General features: G+C 29.0%; 1 protein-coding gene across 1 annotated transcript; it reads left to right on the top strand.

The window, feature by feature from the left end:
• Positions 1-3,976: 3,976 nt before the first annotated feature.
• LOC107483742 (protein RGF1 INDUCIBLE TRANSCRIPTION FACTOR 1) lies at positions 3,977-12,121 on the top strand. Its single transcript, XM_016104350.3, has 4 exons — positions 3,977-4,357; positions 5,754-5,828; positions 7,463-7,603; positions 11,390-12,121. Exons 1-4 carry the CDS (start codon positions 4,139-4,141, stop codon positions 11,699-11,701), a joined length of 747 nt encoding a protein of 248 aa, XP_015959836.1. The 5' UTR covers positions 3,977-4,138; the 3' UTR covers positions 11,702-12,121.
• The last annotated feature ends 1,612 nt before the right edge of the window (positions 12,122-13,733 follow it).

Below are 13,733 nucleotides of genomic sequence, written 5' to 3' on the forward strand. Positions count from 1 at the left end.
TCCCAAGGCTCTAACGGGAACGAACGGCTCTGATACCATAATGTAACACCCTAACTTTTAGCACCTCATGATCGTACTAAAAGTCCGAGTGCTACTTACCTCTAAACCTTTTTATTATATACTATCTTTATTTAATATTGAGCCTTCGCGAATACGAACCGAAACTTTAATTAAGAAAACGAAAAGAGACTTTGTTTTACGCCACTAAATCACAAAAGTATATATATTCACATAATATTAAATACATAAACTTATTTCAAGATTCCCAAAAATAAATCCTACCCCTCTAAAAACTCTAACTAACAGGGCGAGGGAAAAACAAATCCTAACAACTCAACTTATAAACATATTCCTCTGTGCTCCCGTAACTTGACAATGAGCCTTTGCACTTGTAGCTGAAAGGGGTGGAGATAGGGGGTAAGAACCGGGAAGTTTTTAGTAGGGTCGGGGTTAGAAGTTAAGTTCATTTTGCCATTATTAACCAACCGCAACTAACAACAAAACACTTATAAGAATGAATAATAAAAGAACTCAGAAGTCAATCAGTCACGCAGCACACACACACAATCACAGAGTTACACAGCACAGAGATATGCGCAAACAAGCATGATGCATGTCTATTCCTATCGCAGGTAATGAGCTCATTTGTTGGTTTTGACCCGCACCCGACGCAATCCGACCCGCAAGTCAGATAAGGCATTCCAGCGGCATAACCTCTGCAAGTTTCCACTTCTTGCAGGCGCTGATTCTCCAGCTGAAGTATGCCGAACATGACCTCTGCAAGTACTTGCAGGCGCTGATTCTCCAGCTGAAGCATGTGTCACTTTCTCTTAGAAGCCGTTCCATACACACGGGCGTCCCTGCACAATCATTCAAAAACAAAGCCCACGGCTTAACACTTTCACATCGACACCATAACTGTTTACTTTCCGTCACCCTCTCGTGACTTTTCAATCATTCTCATAAGTACACGTGCCGATTTATCTTCTCTTTTTCTTTTAAAACTAAAACCATATCTTTATGCCATTCTCCAAAATCTTTAAAACAATTAATAATCCAACTGACTCCAACAGCAAAAATATTTCTTTAATAATTTAAAATCAGTTAATATATTTCTTAAAGCTTTTGAAAATTCTATTTCTTATTCCCAAAATAATCAAAGCATCCCAACTAGTTGTTCATACATAACTGAATCAAAATCTCAAGCAAACAACAATAATTCAACAATAATTTAACATAAACTCATTCAAATTCACGCAATAATCAGCTAAATCAACATTCACTTATTAAACTCACATTTAATTATTATAAAGTTACCAAACCCTACCTCCATACGAAATCAAACTAACGGGACCTCCGGAGAAGTTTTCTGATCGAACTGCTGAAGAAGAAAACGTTAAGAATCGCCTGTGCCTCCTAAAACTCCAATTGACCGAACTCAAGGGAAAGAGGAGTTATGTCACCGTCAACTTCTACTGGATAAAAATAACACCAACGTGTAGAGATGAAAGATACGAACACTTTTATCGAATTAGATTTTTTGTTGGAATTACGGATTAAAAGAAAATCAAGCTCGAAGGCTCGGAGGTGCCATGGAATCACGGCTTCTTACTTACGACATTCTCTCTTTCTTTCGGCCAATTCTTTTCCCTTGTGCCCTTATGAAAACTGAGTAATTACTAATGCTAATCATAAAGTTCATTGGCAATTTAATTGTTAAGTATCAAGGATAATGAATAAATGAAAGCATGTGTCATTATTAATATATGCATATATGCACGTTCCCCTTAATGGTTTTGACTATAATAAATAAATAAATAAATAACGATTCTTTTATTTTTTTAAATATCTTATTACAATAATAAAAATAATTTAAAAATTTTAATAGATTTTAAACTCAAGGTATCATAAAATTTAATTTAATTATTTTTAGAAAAATAAGTTTTCTTTAAATACAATAATAAATTATGTATAACTAATTATATAATTTTTCAAAAATTCGGAGTGTTATATATGAGATCAAAATTAAAATAGTCTCCGACTTTTTTTTCGTATTAAAATCATCCTCAACGTTATAAAAACGTTATAAAATCGTCGTTTTGTCCATAAACAATATTTTTCGGACAATTTTGCCCTTAAACAAAAATAAAAAACCCTCTTCACCCTTACCACTAACTTCTACATCATCATCATCGCTACACATCTCTCTTCCTTTCCCTCTTCCTTTTCTCATCGACGTCACCACTGCCACCATAACCATCACACTTTTTCTCTCTCTATTACCCGTTCATATCCTAAATCACTATCACCCACCCACAAACTATCCTCAATCCTTTTCTTTCAGCAATAGCAAATTCAGTAACATCAACAACTATAAAATAAATCAACAGAAATTTTAAATTAAACAATAATTCAGCAATCATCAACTGCAACTTCATATCCAAAATCAACAACAGAAATAAAAAAATTAAAAAAATATGTTTATGTTTTTCAAAAATTAAAAAAATTAAAAAAAAACAAAAATAAACAGAAAACTCAAAGAGAGGGGTGGTATTGCTACCATCTGTTGTCGTCGCAGTTGAGGAAAAGAGCAGGTAAGTGACGATGCGGGAAGCTATTGTTGCTGGTGCTGTCGCAGCTGCGGCTAAGTATAGGAACAGATCGAGAGAAGAAAAAGAGTAGATCCCCTTACCACCAGAAACTCGACGATAGTGATAGAGCTTGACGCCGACAAAGTAACTCTCACCTTAATCACGACGTAATGGCGGTGGCCACACTGGAGTAAGAGACCCGAATCGGCGGCTTGAGATGAAACGACGTCGTTGAGGTCGATGCTGACATAATTGTCGTTGAGGGCTCAGGAGGGGTTGGGATCGTCGAGGGAGTGATTGTAGTGAGAGATGAGGAAGGTGAGGCCGATGCTAATAGAGGAAAAGTTGAAGTTGGTGATGCAGAGAGAGAGAAGAAGGTGGACAAAGAGGCAAGGGCAAAGATAGTAGAATGAAAGAAAGAGATAGAAGAAGAATTGAAGTTTTGGGGAAGGAAGAGAGTGAAGAGATATAGAGAATGGAAGTGTTTCGTTTTTGTTATTTAATATTATTTTTATTAATTGTTAAGGATAATTTGGTCAAAAAATTAAAATTAAGATAAAAAAGGATGATTTTATAATGTTAAAAATGATTTTAATACGAAAAAAAGTCAAAAATAATTATAATTTTTACCTCAAATCTTAAGAACAAAATAAATACTTAACTCTTAACTGTGTATACACAATCCTTTTTGCTTTTTTCACTTTCTTGTTTCCTAGTTACTTTTCGTTGTTATTGTTGTTGTTAAATTTTGTCACAACAAAAATATCTAAATTGTTATTTGAATTTTATTTTTTATTTGATAGTTTTCATAATTTTTGTCCAAGACTTTGGCAAAACTATAATATGAAAGTTATTTTTGAAGTACATGTAAAAATATACGTGAATTTGTCAACGAATTATAATTTAAATGGTATAATTTTTTTATTTTTATTTAGAGATCTCGAATTCAAATTTTACTTTTAACTTTAAAAAAATATATAAATTTATTTATATAAGATCACATTAGAAAATAATATAATTAAATAATAGTGTAATCTCTAAATTATATAGAATAAGACAAAAATATATAAATATGAAAAATTTTTATGTATATATAATTAGATATTGTTATATTAATAAAAATAATTATTTTTTATAAAAAATTTTTATATAAAAAAATAGAAATGTACAACCGGCAGTGAATAGAAATAAAACTCAAATAATAAATGAATAACTATAAGGATATTATTAAAAAGATGTATGTATGGATGTATGTATGTTAAAATTGTAATTATCAGGTTTGTACGGTCACCGCTAGCTTTACCACTTGAGCAAATAAATTTTTAAAGAGCATGTAAAAAATGAAGAATAGAATTAGAAAATAAAATAGTTTTGGTGCTGGAGTCTACTGTGTGTCTGGAAAGGTCCAATGTTCTATAAATAGAGAGGTGCAAAGTCCAAAGCTGTAGCTAGCTAGGGTTAGTTCTCATCATCATCAACAAGAACAGCAGAAGAAAAAGAAGAGTCCGTAAAGGAATAAAAATCAAGAACAGAAGAAGAAGAAGAAGATGATGGGGAGATACAGGTGGTCATCATGGGGAGAAGGAGGAGGAGAGGGGAAGGTCGGACCTGCATGGCTTGAAGGGCTGATGAGGGAGACATTCTTTGGTGGGTGTGGGGCCCACCAGAATCAACGCAAGAACGAGAAGAACGTCTTCTGCTTGCACTGTTGCCTTAGCATCTGCCCCCACTGCCTCCCCTTCCACCGCCTTCACCCTCTTCTCCAGGTACAATTCAACTTAATTAGGATCCTTTTACTTCCTTAAATTCATTCTCTCACTCCAAATTCACACAATCTAATTATTCTATTAGAGTTTCTTTCTATTCCAAAATTCACTCAAAAGGGTAATCTTTTAATTCCTTTCTTCCAGATTCTTTTCAGCTATTTTTATTTTGTTTTTTCCAAGACAATTACTAAAATTGAGATTTGAGAGTTCAATTCAATCTCAAAAGCTAGCTCAGGAGACGATGTTACAGACGAGAAATGCGGTACTCGTAATAAAAATTGAATTGAGTAGTTTTGTTATTGTTTTTGCATAATTAAAGAAGCATACATATAGTTGTTCTTGTTGAGTAAAATACTAAAATGTCCAATTGAACCCACCAAATATGAACACATATATTACTGTCTCATTGTATTTGGGTGTTTCCACATATCTATGTTTATGCATATTTATATATATTTTTTTCTTCAATTTTTTTCCTCATGGGTTAACCGTGTCTTCATGGATTCCCACTTTTGGTTTTGGTCTCTTTCCCATTAATGGAAGATCTCTTTTTTATCCATTTCTCCCTGCAAACGTTTTTCTCAGCTGTTCCTTTCATTGAAAGCGAAAGTTTGACCCATTGCTTCCAAATCCATGCTCTTGTCTCTTTATTTAATTGTTATTTGCATACCAACCCCACCACTTCTCCTAATTTATTCTCCCCTCCTTCCCTCTTCATTTAATTTCCTTCTTTGATTTGGTACAAAGGTACACACACCTAAGATTGGTATTCTCATGTCTAGCTGTCTATATGTTCATTATTTAATTTTTCCTCCTTTTCCTTTTATGTATTTATTTTTCTATATCTTAATTAATTAAACATATTTATTTAATAACATGCCAAAACATATTTTATATTTAAAAACTAATGTATTTTTAATGAATCTAAAAATATAACATGACAAATATTATAAAAGATAAAAAATTTGTTTACTACCTCAAGGATCAACTCAATTCGCCCTTAAAAAAAGTAATCACATTTCATTAATTATGGTAGTAAGTAGTACAGTTAAGTTTACCCCAGAAGGAGGGAAAAGATAAATCGTCTATACCATAATTTTGTTGATATATAAATGGAAAGTGGTAGCTTTTTTCACCTGTTTACTCTTAACCTCAATTTTTTTGGTGTCTACTCTTAACCTCAATTGTATAAATAAAAATGTTATCTACACAAAATAATAGTCATTAAATTCATTTTATTTATTTATATAAAAATATATATTATTTAATTTATTTTTAATATATTTTATATTAATATTTTATGTTAATAACTAATTTAATTACTAATTTTTAGTGTATACATGGATGTATAAAATCATATTAGAAATTAACCAATGGTAAGAGTATGTCATCACAGGTGCGAAGGTATGTTTACCACGATGTGGTTCGATTGGATGACTTGGAAAAGCTCATTGATTGTTCCAATATTCAGGTCAGACAAAAGTTCTCTACATAATAATAATATTAAGTGTGTGTTTGAATTACCCTTTGTAAACGGAGGTTTATATAAAATTAAGCGCAAAATTAATTTATGTTTGGTAATTTTCATTTAAAATAGATTATAAAAAACTAAATATGATTTGGATTACATTATTTAAAATTACTTTTAGATAAAAAATTATAAAAAATGACAAATTTAAATAATTATTTTATGTTATCTTATAATTTTATTTTAGATATTTAAATAAATTTTAATATTTTTTTAGTATTTTGAGTACTCTCTATTCTAATAGATTAATAGAATTATAATAGAAAGCAAAAAAATATTTCATACAAAAAAATAACAATAATAGTAAAAAAATTTATATAAATAGAAAATAATAATATGCATAAGAGAATATTAAAAAAATATATTATAAAACAAATAATAAATATATCAATAATCAAGGACATAACTGGTACATACAAATTTTTTTTGAGTTCAACGTAAAAAAAAAGTGAATGCAAAAGGAAGAATTTATAGTTTTTGATAAATATAGATTGAAGAGTAGAATCATTGCTGGTTCATATGATAAAAAAAGTTGTCAAACATATAAATGAAATATTGGGGTACATTTATTTTTTTTTTCTTGGCAAACTGAAATATATTTTTGTGTATGCATGAAAATACGTTATTAAATAAAAGAGGATGAGATCTGAGCTTGATTTTGGTTTTGGGTTTTTCTTGGTCACGTTATATATTCTTTAATTGATTAGTAGTAGTACTAGTTTAACGTACTAGTCATGTAATAAATATCTTATGAAACATCATAATAATGTTACTGGAAAAGATATACGCAATAGTACTTTCTCAATTATTTAGTTTGCCATAGATGTTGCTCTCGCAATTTAGCCAAATAGAACATTTTGGGACTCGATTTTCTGTCTCTTGTTATGAAGAATGCTAAAGAGCTTTTAAAATTTATTATTTTTATTATTAATTAGTTATTAATATTTGAAATTATAAACTAAAAGTATAATATTTCTCTCTCTCTGTATATTATATAGGAAATTAAGCCGCCTACCCATCACTTATGTTCCACCATCTTTGACCAGGTGTTATTTCGAAATAATAATAAGAAAAAATATAAAACAATCGACTTTTAATTAGTTAATATTAGTTAATTTTTTAATTTTTTTTTAAATTTAAGATTTATGATTTAATATTTAAACTAGACAAAATAATTTTAAACAATTGACCGATGTTAATAGAAAAAAGTTAAATTTTTAATGTTATTCTAATAATAAATAATAATAATAGATCAATTATAGGTTGCAATGGACCCCGACATTAATCTGCCAACTTACCAAGCCCTAGTGCAAATTATTATGAACGGTCTGTTTGGTGCCAAACAAAATGAGAAGTATAAACAATTATTTATGGTTATCATATCTTTACATCTTTATGTAAAGATAATATTGTATTGTAGACCTTTAAATAATTCAGTCAAATATATTTAGTTAAATTATCTAGCGATTTATAATACGATATTTACACTAAGATGTCTTGGTGAATCTATCTTGATGAATTGATGATGATGATAAGAGTGATGAAGTTGTGGTTATTATTATTGGATGTAATGGCAGCCTTACACTATAAACAGTGCGAAGGTGATATTCTTAAATCAGAGGCCACAATCAAGGTCATGCAAAGGCAGTGCCAATGCTTGCTTCACTTGTGATAGGATTCTTCAAGAGCCATTCCACTTTTGTTCTCTTTCATGCAAGGTAATTCTATTATTCATCCCACAAATTCTTACGTGCTACCTATTTTAGACCACAATTTTTGCATTTATTCGATTTTTATTTATATTAGTAAAAATTATCCAAAATATAAATATTAAAAAATTGGTTGTAGATGTTGTAAGATGTCAAAATACATAATGTGTTCTAACAATATGAAAATATTTAATTTGATGGGGATTTCTAACGTGTTGCGGTATCACTTAAGGTTTTTAACGTGTTCCGTTAATTTTTTGTGTTTTTTAAAATTATGGGAGTACACAGTCCGATTTGTGTTTAAAAAGTTGAAAAAAATTCAGAGTATTAAAAATTGAAAAGACTTAGAGTACACAACTCGGACCATGCGAGTTCTTTGGTAATGAAATTTTGCTTCACAAATCGCATGGTCCGATTTGCAGCTGATGGAATTTGAAATCTAAAACGTGGAATTCGGATCCTCCGTTTTTTCTTGTTCTGGGTAAATTTTTTTACATTTTGAGGGACACAACTAGCAGGGTCCGAGTTCTGCTTCCTCTGATCCCACAACGAGGTGAAGCACCCCTCCTCCTCATACGCGAGTCCAACACTTCCTTTGCTTCCATATTAAAATTAAATTTCCGTTCCGTCGTGCAAGTTTTTTTTGTGTATTTGTGTGAATTTTGTTAAGTTTTTTTTATTTTTTTTTTATTTTTATCAACAAGGATCAAATTTTTTAATTTTTAAATCATGTATTCATTTTTTTCAATAATAAAAAAAGTTACATGAATAATTATATTTTTAATCGTAATAAAAAAAATTTCTGAACAAGAAAAAACTCAACAGATCTTGCTAATTCACTTTGATATTATGCCATAATGCAACATCGTTTTTTTTTTCTTTTTTGGATTAATATTGAAGTGAGTTAAAAAGTTCTATTGAATCTATTTTTTTTTTTCAAATGATTTTTTAGTGCACTAAGAATTGGATAAAAGTAGACCAAAGTCTAACAATCAAACGGTCTAAATACCCTATCACATGTTGCACCCTATTCACAAAAACATATTTAAGTATTTAACCATAAACATGTTAGAAACTTGCTAATTTGATATATGATTAACCTATTATAAAAAAAGTGTAGCACCTAATATGAGTGAAGCACATGTCAAATAGTGAAAAAGTGATATATCGACGTACATGTAGTGATATAGTGCAATAATTGTTCTGTTAAAGTTAACAAACTTTCTTTATTTCACATTTTCTCTTCTACATTGCTTTGGCCTTGATTTACGCTATATAGGTAGCATAATACTGGTCAAGAGTCAAGACCCATGTTATACTGTTAGTAACAATCAAATTTAATTTTGAGAGTAAAAGTGAACTTATTTTGTTTCAATAATATCATTATCTATAGTTAAATTAAAGCGTGATAATAGGGAACATGATGTGTAAGAGCATCTCTTCTTGAGTTTATCGAGGCATTTCTAATTAATCTTTTGTTAATATAATTATCATAGGCAATATGTTTATTTAAAGTCACCAAAAAAATGATCATAGGCAATATGCAAAATGCTTCTCTTTTAGATGACAATAATTTATGTTTATATTAGTCGACACTATTAAACGTAAACGGGACAAAAATTTGGATTGTGTCAATTAAAGGGCATGTGTGACAAGACATACACATAAATTATTGGTCTTTCGGATATCATAATCAAGCTGAAAAGGAACTTCTTTTATTCTTTTATAGAAATAGTAATCTAGGGTAGTAGTGGAGAGTTAATATTCAATTTGATTTTTGAAATTCGAGGTTGAATTCAAATTAACTCTTAAAATTATAATCTAACTCAATTTGGTCCCAAAATTTACAATAGTAACTTATTATGTTAGGTCTTGAGCTGATTTCTGTAAATGACATATTGATTTTGCACGTTAACTTCTTGAGTTTTGGACTTTTTGACTTTTCGTTTAGATTTCATGTGTCTAACACCTAATAAATCTCTTAGAAGTTTGATTGGCTCATGAACATCCGTCATGAAGACGATAATAATAAGTTCAATTTAAAAATTTTGCGATTTTGAAAGCAACAATAAAGTTTCTGGAGTTCTAGATCCTAGGTGAAGAATCTAAATCACAAGTTAATGTACCAAATTAATACGTCGTCTACGGAGATTATTTCAAAGGTTAATGGTTATAAATTTTGGGGTTTAATTTGAGTCTATTGAAAATTTAAGGGTTAAATTGAATCCGACTCCAAATTTTATAAGCTAAATTGAATATTAAGACAGTAGTGTAGCGTTGCTTGATTTTTCCATTAAAAATTTTTATGAATTTATTGTTCTTTTGCACATCTTCAAGGTCGTTTTCAAGAACTTTGGTTCCTGAAATTAATTAGATATTCATTTTTTTATTTTAAATTTTAATTTATATAAAATTCTAAATTCTTCAAAAAAAATATTAAAAAATAATTTTACAATAGATAAAAAATTAATTAATATTAACTAATCAAAAATTAACTTTTAATACTTATTTTTTGTTAATTCCTTACCATTAGAAGAAACCAAACAGGATAATGTGAGCAACATAACAAAATTTGTTGTTAGCACTGCACAATTAATAATTTAGCAGATGAACATGGATGTTGTTGCAAATGAAAGATTCACAATTATTTAAAAAGTTTGCATATTGTTCTTAGTCAAAACTAAGTGACAGAAAGCAGATCTGAGTAGTAGGGGTGTCCGTAGAACAAATAATGCAACCCTTTATTGTCAGTGTGTAAACCCTAATTATCCATGGTATAACAGTGTAAAGGATTATGCATAGAATCTTATACTTACACATTCTATTGAGTGGTGAGTAAATCTGTTTATTAGACCCTTTTCAACAATACATTAATAGCATATGGAATTAATTTTTTTAATTGTTTTGTACTTAATTTACACATAAATAATTATTCATAGGTTCTCTGTCATAAAATTTATATTATATATAAAATTATTTGTTCTAAAATTTAAGTTAATAGAAAATAACATAATTATTATACATTTTACATCAAATATTTTAGTCATTTGTTATTGAATTATAATAAGATGCCTACATGAAAAATTATTATAAAATAACTTCTTTTACAAATTTAAATTGATAGAAATATTTAAGTTGTTAGAAGAAGATATTTAATAGTTATATTTTGAGTCCTGCTAATGAGCTAATAGAGTATTTGTATAATGTGTACAATAGACTGTTTAATTGGTCCAATATGAGGTAAAAATAAAATTTATTTGAGAAAGCATAGGGAGCCAATAGAATATTTGTACAATGTGTACAATGGAGGTTTAGGGAGTATTTGAGATACAACTATTAGTGTTATATTTTTCCATTAGCTGAAGTTTTTGGGATAAGTGGTATCATGACATGGTATTAGAACTTTAGATCCGAAAGGTTAAGAGTTCAGTTTAAATTTTTGGAATGAGTGGTTTCATGATCTGAGATGTTTATTATCTCTACGTATAGTGGCTCTCCATACTTTTTAATATTTTTAACATGTTTTTTATGTAATAGTGTTTTATTAGATTTTTGTAAATTTTTTGGGTAAATATTTTTTTATTTGTATTATGTCATTTTTTTTAAAGGTCAATAAATATCAAATTCTATATCTTTAGATTATAAAAATTCTAATCCAACATAACAAAATCATATTTTTTGAAAATTTAAACCGATAAGAAGAGATAATATTCTAACAATGATTATTATGTATCTGTAATGTATATAATCTGAGATAGTAATGTTGTGAAACACAGCTACTAATATTATTTGCAGGTGAACTACATGGTGTACGAGGGTGAAAGCTTGTCCACCATTTTACATCGATTCGATGAATCTGACTTCGCAATTTCGCAGTTCGAGGGTCTAAGAGTTGATGGCTCAGAGGTCATAGACGAAGATTCCCATTTTGCCCCTACTTCTTCCTACTCCAACACCACCGAGGCTACCAGCAATTCCGTAATTTCATGTGAAGCCAACAACACTTCGAAGAAGAACAAGGGCAAGGCCACTAGGTTCCTCCCTGGAATTGTTCTCTCTCTTGGCAATCGAAGAAAGGGTGCTCCTCATAGGGCACCTCTCTCCTAAGTCTTCAATCCAATATCATTATTATATATATAATATAATAATAATAATAAGGCTTTATTACATTCTTAATAATATCTTACTATTAATTAGACTAGAGTATGCCCAAATAAAAAAAGTTAAAAAAAAAAGAACGTAACATCTGCTATGATTGTTAATGTGATAATATTAATGTGTTTGGGGCTGGGGCAAATTTGTAATATGTGCTCTTGTATTATAAGTAGCAGCATTGTGCTTAGGATTTCTACGAGTAATTAAGGTAAGGTATGTGCGCATGCAAGGCTAGGATGTTTCCATCATCATCTTAGGTGGTTGTTGAAACCTACCAATTTTGTACAATGGATGCTATAGATGGAAAGCGTTGGAATTATGTAATATTTATTAATTATGTGCTTTTAGTGAGTAGAACGTACAATTTCTTCCTTCTCTTTATCTTCCTGCTTCTGATTTTTCATTTTTTGAATTTTTTTATCAATAATTTAATCTCTATAGATTGCTGTCGGTGATGCTGGATAATTATGGTAAGTCATTATTAAAAGTTGAAACTTGTTATAGCTGAATTTGACAATGGAAAGTGACAACTTCCTCTCCATTATTTAAGCTTTCTAATAAAAACAGGTAAATGTATGACCCATGGTTTAGGATTTGGTTTGATTCGATTAATCGGAAATTGATCATCAAATCAGTTTGGTTTATAATAAGTTGTTTAATAGTAAATCGATTAAAAATTAAAAAAAATGGTCAAAAATTGATCAATTGGTCGAACCATTATAATTTTTTCACTTATTAACCAGTTTAACATAATAAATTAATTTTTTTAAAATTTTATATTTTATATATAAATATATAATTTTATTATATTTAATTTAATTTCAGTAAATTTCGATTGAATATTCAAATTTTTAAATCTTTAACTCTATTGATTTAGTGACCCATTCGAGTTTTAAAATCTTAGTTTTATCTCACATGGAAAATAATTCTTTATCTGAAATATTTTTGAATTTTGAGGATGAGTCTTGTACCATCAATTATGTAATTCGAAGACAAGTAGATCAATAACATAATACAAAGAAAATAATATTATGAATGAACCATATGATAAGAGGTTGACCTAGCTAGAAAATCTAAATTTAGGTTACGGTGGCCGTCCCCCACAGTTGACCTATTTTTTATTATTATTTTTGAACTGATGACCTATTTATTTACCATAAAGATCATGGAGGAAATAAATAAATTGGATCTTTTGTTGGTCATAGTCACATAACTAAGCTCGTTTTTCATGGAGGGGCTGTGAAAAGCTATTGTAGAAATGAACAGGTCAACCAATAATTTTAGGTTTCGTTCGAATAAATGCATTATACTGTGGTTAAATGACATGATTAAATAAAATAGATTTTTTAAGTATATAAATGTAACATCAGATACTTGGTTATATTAAAATTAATTTTCATATTTATACAAATCATTTTCTGTTGTAAGATTTTAGCTTTTTTTATATAACTTGTCATAAATCGTTGCGGTTTATGAGTTGGAAAGCTATTGTAGAAATGAACAGGCCAACCAATAAATTTAGAGTTTTGCTCGGATAAACGCATTATACTGCGACTAAATGACATGATTAAATAAAATAAATTTTTAAAGTATATAAATGTAACATTAGAGATTTGATTATATTAAATTCAATTTTTATATTTATACAAATTGTCATCAGTTATAAGATTTTAACCATTTTTTTTATATAACCTGTCATAAATCGTCACGATTTATGAATAACATAATTCATACAAAACATAAATAGTCATAAATTATAGTAGTTTATGAAGATAAAATTATAAAATAAAAATTATTATAAACCATAGCGATTTATGAAAAAGAATAGAATAAAATTTAATATAATCAAATCTCAAATGTTACATTTATATAACTTAAAATCTCATTTTATTTAATCATGTCATTTTGCCTTATGTTGCAGAAACGAACAATGAAACACCAATACTGATGTGTTTGGACCTTTTCTCTTTTCTAATGTATAGTT

The sequence above is a fragment of the Arachis duranensis genome, chromosome 4, assembly GCF_000817695.3.
Source record: "Arachis duranensis cultivar V14167 chromosome 4, aradu.V14167.gnm2.J7QH, whole genome shotgun sequence".
NCBI classification, from domain to species: domain Eukaryota; kingdom Viridiplantae; phylum Streptophyta; class Magnoliopsida; order Fabales; family Fabaceae; genus Arachis; species Arachis duranensis.

Excerpts from the sequence above, each read along its gene's own strand:
- LOC107483742 (XM_016104350.3), top strand. The coding sequence starts at position 4,139 with ATGATGGGGAGATACAGGTGGTCATCATGGGGAGAAGGAGGAGGAGAG. Across the intron at positions 4,358-5,753 it reads GCCTTCACCCTCTTCTCCAG|GTGCGAAGGTATGTTTACCA; the intron begins GTACAATTCAAC and ends ATGTCATCACAG. Across the intron at positions 7,604-11,389 it reads TTTGTTCTCTTTCATGCAAG|GTGAACTACATGGTGTACGA; the intron begins GTAATTCTATTA and ends TATTATTTGCAG.